General features: G+C 41.1%; 1 protein-coding gene across 8 annotated transcripts; it reads right to left on the bottom strand.

Annotated features, from left to right (window-relative positions):
• Positions 1-203: 203 nt before the first annotated feature.
• Positions 204-13320, bottom strand: tysnd1 (trypsin like peroxisomal matrix peptidase 1). 8 transcript variants are annotated; one of them, XM_062995229.1, is made up of 6 exons: positions 13240-13275; positions 12770-12892; positions 9839-11010; positions 8982-9109; positions 1689-1874; positions 204-902 (listed from the first exon to the last, which is right to left on the bottom strand). In XM_062995229.1, the coding sequence occupies exons 3-6, from the start codon at positions 10837-10839 to the stop codon at positions 700-702; spliced, it is 1518 nt and encodes a 505-aa protein (XP_062851299.1). In that variant the 5' UTR covers positions 10840-11010; positions 12770-12892; positions 13240-13275; the 3' UTR covers positions 204-699. The 8 variants fall into 8 exon arrangements, with proteins under 8 accessions (XP_062851299.1, XP_062851298.1, XP_062851296.1 ...); XM_062995228.1 differs by having other exon boundaries at positions 12770-12941; positions 13240-13260; XM_062995226.1 differs by lacking the exon at positions 13240-13275 and adding an exon at positions 13077-13233 and having other exon boundaries at positions 12770-12941.
• Between the last annotated feature and the right edge of the window lie 1133 nt (positions 13321-14453).

Genomic DNA, 14453 nt, shown 5'->3' with positions numbered 1-14453 from the left:
GGGCTCTATTTATGTTAAGTATGAGTCCTTTAAACTGCAAATGCCAGCACCCAGGAGCTTGCAAAACGTGGTGGCCAATGAGCCAGTGGAAAACCCAACTAATAAAAATAAAGAAAAAAACAATGCCAAGATTTTTAATACATTAATAATTTAATAAAAACTCATTTTCTTTTGTTATATTTACAACAATATAAAAATGACTCGTGCTGCATTCTGATGCTTATAAAAACATGCCCACAACTCGAAGTAAGCAAGAAATGTTCTCAGATAATGGTCAGGATTTTTTCAAAGAATCAGTAGAATATTATTATTTATTAGATTATTTTCATTTGCACTAAAAAAAATCAAGTTTGTGATAGATGCTACGTCCTGTAAACTTGTAAAATCCAGAATCCCAAGTTTCACAATTGTAAATCCAACTTCTTAGGCTGTTCCAAGTGAAATTTTCCTGTTGCACAACCGTTGTTTCACAGACTACTTAACCACAGAACCAATGCCATTACATTCATTAACATTCAACTTTCAATTAAAAAGAATTACCTTTCCACCACTGATGGCAAAACATCCATATTTTTTTTTCTCATTAAGGTTTCAAGCAAAGCAGTCTTTTTGGGGAAGGAAGTAATGTGAATTCAGAATATAACAGTAGGGTGAACAGCAGGGTCATCACACATGTTCCGTGTGAATGAACAAAAGTATTCACAGCTTACTTTGAGAAACCTGGAGTCTCCACACCCTGCTTACTTCCTCCTCTGCACAGTCCAATGACAGAAACACAGCTGAGTCTCCTGTCTGGGCAAAGCTACACAGCAGTGGCTCCAAAACAGAAACAGGAATGCTGAAGTTTAAGTGTGGATATGTAACCTTGGCTGTGAAGTCTCTCGTATTGCTGGACACAATACCTATAAAAAATACATCATTTCACTTTATTGTTATTGGTATGACTGGGATAGGATAATTTAGCAATTTGCTAGATTGTAACCACAGTACTTTCAAATTCCTCTAAATTGTTTAAATAATGCCCCCTAGTAATTAAAGTCAGAACATCCAGCCAATCGAGAGCAAATTACTTGTTCCGATTAGATTGGGTTTTACTGTCACATCACAGTTCGTAGTAATAAAAGACAATCTATTTTTATACTACAAAACTTAATGTAGTAGGATGGCACAGTGATGCTCCACATGATGTGGGTGTTGCACAGCGCCAGGGTCCAGAGGATCTGAGCTCAAACCCTGAGATGTCATGTTCTCTTAATGTTTGAATAGATTTCACCTGGGTTCTCTGCAACAAACACACCTTCTAATCTAAGATAATGTGGCAATCGTGTGAATTGGCTACACTAAATTCCTACTAGGTGTGACAAATAAATGGAGCAAACACAGCGTCACTATCAATGATTGTCACAGCAGATGTTTCTGATCTGCATACCTGATTTGGTAGAGTATTTATGACAGACACCCTTCATGACGCAACCCTCTTTATTTTTATCTGGGCTTAGGAGCAGCACTGATAGAGCACTGACAAGTGCACCTCCCAAACACTAGGCTGTTTAACCACCACCCTAACACACCCCAATCATAATGCCAGTAAAACATTACCTGGAATTAAAAAATTAAAAATAACTAATATACAATGTCTCTTTTAGAGCTCATTCTTTTAAAAATAATAATTTGAAACTCTACATCACCTAGTAACTCCCCGGTTTTGGCACGGATTACTGCACCACCGCTGGCTCCACACTGCACTGCACATGTTGTCTGCAGCATTACTGGCTTGTTTTTCAGACTGATGACTCTGGAGAGGATCCCTGAGGTCAGTGACGGGCCACAGGTTTTGCCTAAAGCTCCATAACCCAACACGAATACATCCTCACCTACAGACAGAAGTGAGTGGATGTTCATTATCTGATTAAACAATACGATGTGGAGCATTTAATCATGGCTGTATTGAATTATAACTTCAATTGTTTCTGGTTTATAACTTATAATGCTTATAATTATAATTTTAAATGGTTAAATGATTTGTTTAATAATGTTTTTGGTCACAAGAGGAAATAAATATGGCAAAAAAGGACAAACTTTTTCTGCATATTAACTCCACAGGCCACTTTTTCACTATTGCACTTTATAATATTTTTCTGCTGTTGTATATTCAAATACCTTTTTATTTAAATCCATGCTGATATATATATATATATATATATATATATACAGTGTATCACAAAAGTGAGTACACCCCTCACATTTCTGCAAATATTTCATTATATCTTTTCATGGGACAACACTATAGACATGAAACTTGGATATAATTTAGAGTAGTCAGTGTACAGCTTGTATAGCAGTGTAGATTTACTGTCTTCTGAAAATAACTCAACACACAGCCATTAATGTCTAAATGGCTGGCAACATAAGTGAGTACACCCCACAGTGAACATGTCCAAATTGTGCCCAAATGTGTCGTTGTCCCTCCCTGGTGTCATGTGTCAAGGTCCCAGGTGTAAATGGGGAGCAGGGCTGTTAAATTTGGTGTTTTGGGTACAATTCTCTCATACTGGCCACTGGATATTCAACATGGCACCTCATGGCAAAGAACTCTCTGAGGATGTGAGAAATAGAATTGTTGCTCTCCACAAAGATGGCCTGGGCTATAAGAAGATTGCTAACACCCTGAAACTGACCTACAGCATGGTGGCCAAGGTCATACAGCGGTTTTCCAGGACAGGTTCCACTCGGAACAGGCTTCGCCAGGGTCGACCAAAGAAGTTGAGTCCACGTGTTCGGCGTCATATCCAGAGGTTGGCTTTAAAAAATAGACACATGAGTGCTGCCAGCATTGCTGCAGAGGTTGAAGACGTGGGAGGTCAGCCTGTCAGTGCTCAGACCATACGCCGCACACTGCATCAACTCGGTCTGCATGGTCGTCATCCCAGAAGGAAGCTGACGCACAAGAAAGCCAGCAAACAGTTTGCTGAAGACAAGCAGTCCAAGAACATGGATTACTGGAATGCCCTGTGGTCTGACGAGACCAAGATAAACTTGTTTGGCTCAGATGGTGTCCAGCATGTGTGGTGGCGCCCTGGTGAGAAGTACCAAGACAACTGTATCTTGCCTACAGTTAAGCATGGTGGTGGTAGCATCATGGTCTTGGGCTGCATGAGTGCTGCTGGCACTGGGGAGCTGCAGTTCATTGAGGGAAACATGAATTCCAACATGTACTGTGACATTCTGAAACAGAGCATGATCCCCTCCCTTCGAAAACTGGGCCTCATGGCAGTTTTACAACAGGATAACGACCCCAAACACAACCTCCAAGATGACAACTGCCTTGCTGAGGAAGCTGAAGGTAAAGGTGATGGACTAAACCCAATTGAGCACCTGTGGCGCATCCTCAAGTGGAAGGTGGAGGAGTTCAAGGTGTCTAACATCCACCAGCTCCGTGATGTCATCATGGAGGTGTGGAAGAGGATTCCAGTAGCAACCTGTGCAGCTCTGGTGAATTCCATGCCCAAGAGGGTTAAGGCAGTGCTGGATAATAATGGTGGTCACACAAAATATTGACACTTTGGGCACAATTTGGACATGTTCACTGTGGGGTGTACTCACTTATGTTGCCAGCCATTTAGACATTAATGGCTGTGTGTTGAGTTATTTTCAGAAGACAGTAAATCTACACTGCTATACAAGTTGTACACTGACTACTCTAAGTTATATCCAAGTTTTATTTCTATAGTGTTGTCCCATGAAAAGATATAATAAAATATTAGCAGAAATGTGAGGGGTGTACTCACTTTTGTGATACACTGTATATATATACAGTATATCATATACCTTTATATCATATATGCCATTTACAGTGGGGCCAAAAAGTATTTAGTCAGCCACTGATTGTGCAAGTTCTCCTGCTTAGAAAGATGAGAGAGGTCTGTAATTTTCATCATAGCTACACTTCAACTATGAGAGACAAAATGAGAAAAAAAAATCCAGGAAATCACATTGTAGGATTTTTAAAGAATTTATTTGTAAATTATGGTGGAAAATAAGTATTTGGTCAATAACAAAAGTTCAACTCAATACTTTGTAACATGACCTTTGTTGGCAATGACAGAGGTCAAACGTTTCCTATAAGTCTTCACCAGGTTTGCACACACTGTAGCTGGTATTTTGGCCCATTCCTCCATGCAGATCTCCTCTAGAGCAGTGATGTTTTGGGGCTGTCGCTGGGCAACACGGACTCCACAAATTTTCTATGGGGTTGAGGTCTGGAGACTGGCTAGGCCACTCCAGGACCTTGAAATGCTTTTTACGGAGCCACTCCTTCGTTGCCCGAGCGGTGTGTTTGGGATCACTGTCATGCTGGAAGATCCAGCCACGTTCCATCTTCAATGCTCTCACTGATGGAAGGAGGTTTTGGCTTAAAATCTCACGATACATGGCCCCGTTCATTCTTCCCTTAACACGGATCAATCGTCCTGTCCCCTTTGCAGAAAAACAGCCCCAAAGCATGATGTTTCACCCCCATGCTTCACAGTAGGTATGGTGTTCTTGGGATGCAACTCAGCATTCTTCTTCCTCCAAACACGACGAGTTGAGTTTTTCCCAAAAGTTCCATTTTGGTTTCATCTGACCACATGATATTCTCCCAATCCTCTTCTGGATCATCCATATGCTCTCTGGCAAACTTCAGATGGGCCTGGACATGTACTGGCTTAAGCAGGGGGACACGCCTGGCACTGCAGGATTTGAGTCCCTCTCGGCGTAGTGTGTTACTGATGGTAGCCTTTGTACTTTGGTCCCAGCTCTCTGCAGGTCATTCATCAGGTCCCTCCGTGTAGTTCTGGGATTTTTGCTCACCGTTCTCATTATCATTTTGACCCCACGGGATGAGATATTGCGTGGGGCCCCAGATCGAGGGAGATTATCAATGGTCTTGTATGTCTTCCGTTTTCTTACAATTGCTCCCACAGTTGATTTATTCACACCAACCTGCTTGCCTATTGTAGATTCACTCTTCCCAGCCTGGTCTACAATTTTCTTCCTGGTGTCCTTCGACAGCTCTTTGGACTTGGCCATGGTTGAGTTTGGAGTCTGACTGTTTGAGGCTGTGGACAGGCGTCTTTCATACAGATAACAAAGTCAAACAGGTGCCCTTAATACAGGTAACGAGTAGAGGACAGAAGAGCTTCTTAAAGAAGAAGTTACAGGTCTGTGAGAGCCAGAAATCTTGCTTGTTTGTTATTGACCAAATACTTATTTTCCACCATAATTTACAAATAAATTCTTTAAAAATCCTACAGTCTGATTTCCTGGATTTATTTTCCTCATTTTGTCTCTCATAGTTGAAGTGTACCTATGATCAGGGCTGGACTGGGAACAAAATTCAGCCCTGGACTTTTTTCTTGACCAGCCCACTACATATCACCACTGCGCCACACATATCACCCCCTAATCAAATGTTAGATGATTGATATTAATAGTTTTCATCTATCTTACCACTAAAGTTAATAACTCACTATAATAAAAATTAAAATAATAAAAAAATAACTACAAACTACGGAGCCCCTAAGGTGACATCCTCTGAAAAAAAAATAACGCGTGGCCACGACTTACTTAACGCGTTCCCACGCCTTACTAACGCGTGGCCACGACTTAGTAACGCGTGGCCACGACTTACTTAACGCGTTCCCACGCCTTACTAACGCGTGGCCACGACTTAGTAACGCGTGGCCACGACTTACTTAACGCGTTCCCACGCCTTAGTAACGCGTGGCCACGACTTACTTAACGCGTTCCCACGACTTAGTAACGCGTGGCCACGACTTACTTAACGCGTTCCCACGCCTTAGTAACGCGTGGCCACGACTTACTTAACGCGTTCCCACGCCTTAATAACGCGTGGCCACGACTTAGTAAGGAGTGGGAATGAGATCGTGGCCACGACTTAAAAAGGTTGAAACAGTTGAATATTGTTTACTCTGTTTACTTTCTTGACTATCGTGTCAATAAACAGAATGGATGATTAAAGCATTGTACTTGCTTACTTTATATTTATTACATCTACTACAGTAGCGAACATTAACGTGTGTATAAACATTACTATGACAACTCGCATACGTCTGTGTGTGCGTAACAGTTCCGTACTGAAACATAAAACCATCACACGTTCCATACATTAACACATGTTGTTAGGGGAAACAGTTGAATGTGGTGTGATCATCTGTTACACCCAGGAGGGAGACTGCATATTACATCAAGGCTCCAAAACAAACAATCTACGGCTAACAACATGTGTTAATGTATGGAACGTGTGATGGTTTTATGTTTGGCGTTATTAAGGCGTGGGAACGCGTTAAGTAAGTCGTGGCCACGCGTTACTAAGGCGTGGGAACGCGTTAAGTAAGTCGTGGCCACGCGTTAGTAAGGCGTGGGAACGCGTTAAGTAAGTCGTGGCCACGCGTTACTAAGTCGTGGCCACGCGTTAGTAAGGCGTGGGAACGCGTTAAGTAAGTCGTGGCCACGCGTTAATAAGGCGTGGGAACGCGTTACTAAGTCGTGGCCACGCGTTATTTTTTTTTCAGAGGATGTCACCTTAGGGGCTCCGTAACAAACAAATATATATATATATATATATATATATATTTCCAACACTTTCCTTTGGGATTAATAGTTCTATCCATCTATCACACACATAAAATTTACAATTTCTTAAATGGTTCTATTGGATTTCCCCATCCTGTCTCATTAAACCGCAAGAAATAAAATTAAACCTTTCTTTCATTAAACCTTTAACACTGGTAAATATGCTTTTTTCGCACTTTTATTCACACGTGATTCATGTTTGTTCCAAATTAGTGCATTGCTCCGATGAGCAAAGAAATAAATACTTTATATGTTGACAAGGGAAATTAACCATGTGCGCTATGAACATAATTACTCTAAAAATGTCCTGAACAGCTGCATTTTTCCTTTCTGTATTACAGAGGACAAGATAGTGTTTACTTTTTCTGAACAGAAGAGACTAATGGTACCATCTCAAATTATATCCACCGCCCTATGTAGTGCACTATGTTGGACATGACATCATAGAACTTTTACAGAAATCGTCCTTAAAACGGCTGGTTTAAAGCCCCTGATATCCAACAGTAGCTTAGATAACTACTTATTAATCATTAGTGACTGTTAAAAGAAATGTTTTGTACTGTTAGGCAGTACCCTAAGTAGGGCATAGGCGACATTTGAGATGGGCCCACAGTCTCTCCTTAAACGGCGTTACTAACGAAGCAGAGGCTCTGAACTCTAACTTTTCCTTTTCTGCTCTCTGGATATGCTGTAGTTCCTCACTGCCAAACAGGTTGTCCAGTTTCCTGCACTTTTCTGCATCTGCTTGCAGTTTTTTCTGTTTTTTATCACGGGCTTTTTCTGCGCCTCCTTAACGCTTTTTCGACCCTTTCTCCATCTCGCACTCATTCATAGTTTTTGTACTGGTGCTTGTGATTACGGTTTATCCTGGGGGAGGGACATTTCTGTGATTGGCAAATGGACATGCAGTGAGGATACTGTGGTGGGCCAATGCACACTTCAGGATTATTATTCAGGAATATTTAAAACAGAATGTATTTTTCACTCTCTCAGCGGCCCACATACAGAGCGGCCCACCGGGAAAACTCCCGACCCTCCCGATGGCCAGTCCATCCCTGCCTATGATGAAAATTACAGACCTCTCTCATCTTTCTAAGTAGGAGAACTTGCACAATCAGTGGCTGACTAAATACTTTTTTACCATATAGAAGCACTTTGTAGTTCTACAATTACAGACATGGTGGTGGTGTGTTAGTGTGTGTTGTGCTGGAATGACTAAATAAGACACAGCCATGCTGATGAAGTTTTTAAACACCTCACTGTCACTGTTGGACTGAGAATAGTCCACCAACCAAAAATATCCAGCACCCAGCACCCCGTGGGCAGCGTCCTGTGACCACTGATGAAGGTCTAGAAGATGACCAACTCAAACAGCAGCAATAGATGAGCGATCGTCTCTGACTTTACATCTACAAGGTGGACCAACCAGTTAGGAGTGTTTCATAGAGTGGACAGTGAGTGGACACGGTATTTAAAAACTCCAGCAGCGCTGCTGTGTCTGATCCACTCATACCAGCACAACACACACTAACACACCACCACCATGTCATTGTCACTGCAGTGCTGAGAATGATCCACCACCCAAATAATACCTGCTCTGTAGTGGTCCTCTGGGGGTCCTGACTATTGAAGAACAGGGTAAAAGCAGGCTAAAAAGGTATGTAGAGAAATAGATGGACTACAGTCAGTAATTGTAGAACTACAAAGTGCTTGTATATGGTAAGTGGAGCTGATAAAATGGACAGTGAGTGTAGAAACAAGGAGGTGGTTTTAATGTTATGGCTGATCAGTGTAAGCTACAAAAGATTCCTAAGATTAAAAAAGTGATTCCTGCACAAATAATGCACTCAGATGTCATTCATTTAAGTCAATTTAATTCCAATGCTATTATTATAATGATTTAATGATTTAAAAAATCAGGGCCTCAGATCATTGGCCAATTAGGTGCGTATCTAGACGCCCCGCTGGCTGATAGCACCACTGGGGATTTGAACCATGGATCCCAGCAGTTGTGGGCTCATTTCTGTCTGTGCCACCTGAGCACTTTATAATGGTTTAACAACCTCTATTCTCCTGAGTCCAAATCGTGATAATTGTTGCAATAATAAATGTTCAGACTAAAGTCTTATTGCCACAAATCAGATCAATACTGGATTTCAGTACCACATATAAAAGTAACCCTTTACTGTAAAATAACAGTGTGAGATTTTATGTGATATTTGCTGTCCACATGTGCATAATAAAAACACGTGTAAAATATAGGATTTGGGCAAGTTTTATCTGCAATTTAAACATAAAATTTATTAGTTAACCATTACAAATTCACATTAACAGTGTAATCATACCTGGATATAAACTCTTGGTTAACTGTGGCACCACAACATCTAAGGACTTTTGCAGCTGCACCACAGCAATATCATATGGAGAAGATGCATTTGAAGAGTACAGCACGTCACCATTTACAGTACGGAATCTGAGGATAAAAAGTAAAATGATGTTTACTTGTGTAAAACTAAAATAACATGATGACTAGTATTGTTTTTGAGGTACAATATATTGCCAAAAGTATTCGCTCGTCTGCCTTTACACGCATATGAACTTGTGTGACATCCCATTCTTAATCCACAGGGTTTATTATGATGTTGACCCATCCTTTGCAGCTATAACAGCTTCAACTCATCTGGGTAGGCTTTCCACAAGGTCAGGAGTGTGTCTGAAAATTTTGGACCATTCTTCCAGAAGCGCATTTGTGAGGTCAGACACTGATGTTGGACGAGAAGGCCTGGCTCACAGTCTCCGCTCTAATTCATCCCAAAGGTGTTCTATTGGGTTGAGGTCAGGACTCTGTGCAGGCCAGTCAAGTTCTTCCAAACCAAACCCGCTCATCCACGTCTTTATGGACCTTGCTTTGTACACTGGTGTGCAGTCATGTTGGAACAGAAAGGGGCCATCCCCAAACTGTTGCCACAAAGTTGGAGGCATGAAATTGTCCAAAACCTCTTGGTATGCTGAAGCATTAAGAGTTCCTTTCACTGGAACTAAGGGGCCGAAACCCAACTCCTGAAAAACAACCCCACACCATGGTTTTATACACCTGTGGCCATGGAAGTGATTGGAACACCTGAATTCAATGATTTGGATGGGTGAGTGAATACTTTGGCAATATAGTGTATGTTCCAATAAAAAAGACATATGTCATTACCTTTGACCACTGTTAAATGTGACTTTCAGAAATGTTTTTCCATCGACAACATGTCTGCAGGTTAACACTAAACGGGGGCTTAACATTATTCCAGAACCCCACTGTTGTCCACTTTCAATCAAAACCACTGTTGGGTATAATCCATTTTCTGTCCTTTGCTGTGCATCTGCTTGTGGGTTGTTCTTTACTGAGTCTGGTAAGATTTCTCTCGGTGACTGATGAGAGGTCACAGCTTGTAGGACATTTTTTAAAATTAAGTGAAAAGAACACACTAAAGTCAGACCAATCCATTCATTCGACTTCCAGCACAGTGGAGAAACAATTAAACCTACAAGATACAACATGTCCCCGTTGTTGACAAAGACACCCCCTCCTTCAGTGCCAGGAAGACAGCGAGCATCGGTCAAAATCAGTGCATTCTCCTGTCCTGCTGTGTTACTCACTATGCCCTTGCTCAGGGTGTTCATGAACAGATCTGGACAGAAGGAGCCAAATGGAGAACCACACACCAAGACAGAATGTCCCTTCTCAAGAGTAGTACTTTTTACCCAAGGTACAATCTGTCCGTGTGAACCTGTGGACAGTTTCAGCACTGCAAACCAACTTAAAAAACTGGGGTCAAAGAGAGTTTCTGCTTCCTCGTCACCATTATAGAAATTCCACTTGTCTGCTTCTGTGAACAGTTTTTGGAAAGCCACCTGGAACTCAGCACAGTTGATCATCATGAAGAGGTCAGCTTTGGTTTTACCCTGGTTCATTGTCATATCCATATGATGAATGAAAACTTGCATTTTGTTATGAAAATTGTTGACACTCAATATTTTTGAGTTGGTGTTGATACAATCTTTATCAATTAAGAAATTAAAAAACAAAGCACCACTGCACAGCACAAACCCAGATCGATGATTTAAAAAAACTCCACTGCAGCTCAGTGGATTTCGTTGCTTTTGAGTGCAGCTGGTGTCAGAAACAGATACAACACAACAAATCTGCTCCAACATTATTTTCAAATTTGTCCTATCGACCAAAATAACTCAAAATTGGGGGAGGGAGGGTGGGTTTCAAACAGAAATCTCCTTTAATTGATTTTTGGTGAAGTTCTTTTTATTCAAGTGCAAACATTATGATATATTCTCAAGGAATAATCCAGGTGGCTGCGACTGACCCAGGCTCTGTAAAAACAAACAAACAAAAAAACTACATGAGGTGTAGGCAGTATTCAATCAACCAATACAAAAAGAAATTTAAAACAGTCTGAATGCATCTACATTTGGGCCATGGCTCTGAAGGAAAACCTAATGCCTAATGTGAAGTTCAAATATGTTCATGTTAAATATTAAAATTCAGCATTAGTGAAAAAATATCATTTACGGCATTTAGCGTACACCTTTTTCCAAAGCGACTTACATTACATTTACAGTATACAGTCTGAGCAATTAAGGGTTAACGGCCTTGCTCAAGAAGCCATCAGCAGCAACCTGGCAGCAGCTTGAACCAGCAACCTTCTGATTACTAGTCCAATACCTTATCCAATAGGCTACTTCTTGCCTAATATTGTCGTCCTTTCTGCAACAAAATGCCGATGAGAAATAAAAATGATACTACACCAGTTAGCCTACAGTTAAGAAAGACACTCTACTGAAGCATTTTGTGTTGTACGGTACTTTTTTTGCTTTGTTTATATATACAGGTTATTAAAACAGACACAACAGGAAAATGTGCCTTCCCTTTGGTGTTATCTAATACACAAGTCAAAATATACAACTTTCTGCTGTGAGAGATGTTATAGCTCGGTGGCACGGTGGTTCAGTGGGTAGCACTGTCGCCTTACAGCAAAAAGGTCCTGGGTTCAATTCCCAGGTGGGGTGGTCCAAGTCTTTTCTGTGTGGTTTGCATGTTCTCCCTGTGTCTGTGTGGGTTTCCTCTGGGAGCTCCAGTTTCCTCCCACAGTCCAAAGACATGCAGCCAAGTTAATTGGAGATACAAAATTACCCATGACTGTGTTTGACATACTTTCATGAACACTGTACTTTCATGAATGTAACCAAAGTGTGTAAAATATGACGGTAAAATCCTAATAAATAAATAATTAAATGCTATAGCTATCACACTAATGTGAGGGAAAAGAGTAATTAAAGAGGTTAAACTATTCAGTGTTTCCAAAACATGTATCAACTAACATGATGCAAATTTCCATACTGTGTGAATTATTGTTGACACTCAGTGAAAATTGATTTTATTGTTTAAATACTTAGGGTTTGAAATAAAGAATATGCAATAGCTACATGTATAGCTACTGTGTGGTCACTGTAAAATCTAAAAGAAAGCAGTGGGGTCTGATTGGGTCAGTGATCTGGACTATCAGTCAGAAGTTTTGAGTGTTTCAATCTTGGCCCCACAAAGTAGACACCATTGGACCATTGAGCAGAGTCCTGAACCCTCCTGGCTAACTGACCCTAACCTTTAAATAGACTGTGATCTGTGAAGAAAAGAATTTCATTGTACTGTGTGTGTATGTATGACAATAAAGATATTTTTTTCTTCTTAAACCGAGCCTGTGTGGAACATTGTATTTATTTATTAGGATTTTAACGTCATGTTTTACACTCTTTGGTTACATTCATGGTACTTACGATAGTTACTCATTACACAAGATTGATCAGTTCACAAGTTTTAATGTCAAACACAGTCATGGACAATTTTGTATTTGTAGGGCAGTTGTAGCCTAGTTGTTAAGGTACTGGACTAGTAATCAAGAGATCACTGGTTCAAGCCCCACCACTGCCAGGTTGCTGCTGTTGGGCCCTTGAGCAAGGCCCTTAACCCTCAATTGCTCAGACGGTATACTGTAACTGTAATGTAAGTCGCTTTGGATAAAAGCGTCTGCTAAATGCTGAAAATGTAAACGTAAATGTTGTATCTCCAATTCACCTTAGCATGTTTTTGGACTGTGGGAAGAAACCGGAGCTCCTGGAGGAAACGCAGACACAGGGAGAACATGCAAACTCCACACAGAAAGGACCTTCTTGCTACCCACTGAGCCACCGTGCCGCCCTGGAACATTGTAACCTTAACTTTCAGGGCAGTGCTCCACCAGATCACCCTAATAAAGTTATTACATTTTGTCAAAGGTCCAATAGGAGCATTTAAAGTCTAATAAAAAAGTAAATTAATAATGTTCCTTTATAATAATGTCTCTATAACTAAATGTACTAAATGTGTAATTAAGTTTATGTACCTAACTCAGTTTAGTCGCTAATTTCTAAAAAAAGTGCTGAGATGTAATGAACTTTGAGCAGTGCGGGTTCTTTAAAACGCATTAAAAAAGGCAAACAGTTTTGGACCAGAACAACACGTCCAAACATTAAGCGACATTAAGAACAAGGAGAACTTCGGCTCACCCTACAACAACAAACGAAATCCTTACAGAACACGATCATATCGACTCAGTGCTACGTGGAGTCAGGACCGCGTCTCAAACTCCACACTACACACCTAACACTAAGCTCAGAGTAGTAACAACACAGTTGAATTATTCACCAAGTTAGCATGCTACTTAGTGCACTAGTATGCTGTTTGAAACGCAACCCTAAAGTAAAAAATAAGCACTCGTCCAATAAGAAAGCGCGTCTTATTTAGTATGACGTTTTCCATTGGGCTGGAAACTAGTATCGCGTCTGTTGATTGGAGCAAACCACTGACGTGAACGGGGGGGTGTTCCAGAAAGGGGGTTATTAAGCGATCAAACCGGGTAAATTCAGTGTCAGTACAGCAATTTACGCTCAGAAGCTAACCCTGAAACAGATTAGACATCCTGTCTTTTCTCTTACCACTTTGTTTTTACACTCACTGTCCATTTTATCAGCTCCACTTACTATATAGAAGCACTTTGTAGTTCTACAATCACTGACTGTACTCCATCTGTTTCTCTGCATGCTTTGTTATCCCCCTTTCACCCTGTTCTTCAATGGTCAGGACCACCACAAAGTAGGTATTATTTGGGTGGTGGATCATTCTCAGCACTGCAGTGACACTGACATGGTGGTGGTGTGTTAGTGTGTGTTGTGCTGGTATGAGTGGATCAGACACGGCAGCGCTGATGGAGTTTTTAAACACCTCACTGTCACTGCTGGACTGAGTCCACCAACCAAAAACATTCAGCCAACAACGTCCCGTGGGCAGCGTCCTGTGACCACTAAAGAAGGTCTAGAAGATGACCAACTCAAACAGCAGCAATAGATGAGCGATCGTCTCCGACTTTACTTCTACAAGGTGGACCAACTAGGTAGGAGTGTCTAATGGAGTGGACAGTGAGTGGACACAGTATTTAAAAACTCCAGCAGTGCTGCTGTGTCTGATCCACTCATACCAGCACAACACACACTAACACACCACCACCATGTCATTGTTACTGCAGTGCTGAGAATGATCCACCACCTAAATAATACCTGCTCTGTGGTGGTCCTCTGGGGGTCCTGACCATTGAAGAACAGGGTGAAAGCAGCACATTTGCAATATTACACATAATGGATGAGCCCTCACTTCTTTGCATTGCTCTCCGTTTTTGCCAATAAAACACTTCCATGGATGTAGGAGTCACTGAACATATAGGCAA

The sequence above is a fragment of the Trichomycterus rosablanca genome, chromosome 5 (assembly GCF_030014385.1).
Source record: "Trichomycterus rosablanca isolate fTriRos1 chromosome 5, fTriRos1.hap1, whole genome shotgun sequence".
NCBI classification, from domain to species: Eukaryota; Metazoa; Chordata; class Actinopteri; order Siluriformes; family Trichomycteridae; genus Trichomycterus; species Trichomycterus rosablanca.
The sequence above is the reverse complement of the archived record's forward strand: the minus strand, read 5'-3'. Positions and strand labels throughout refer to the sequence as shown.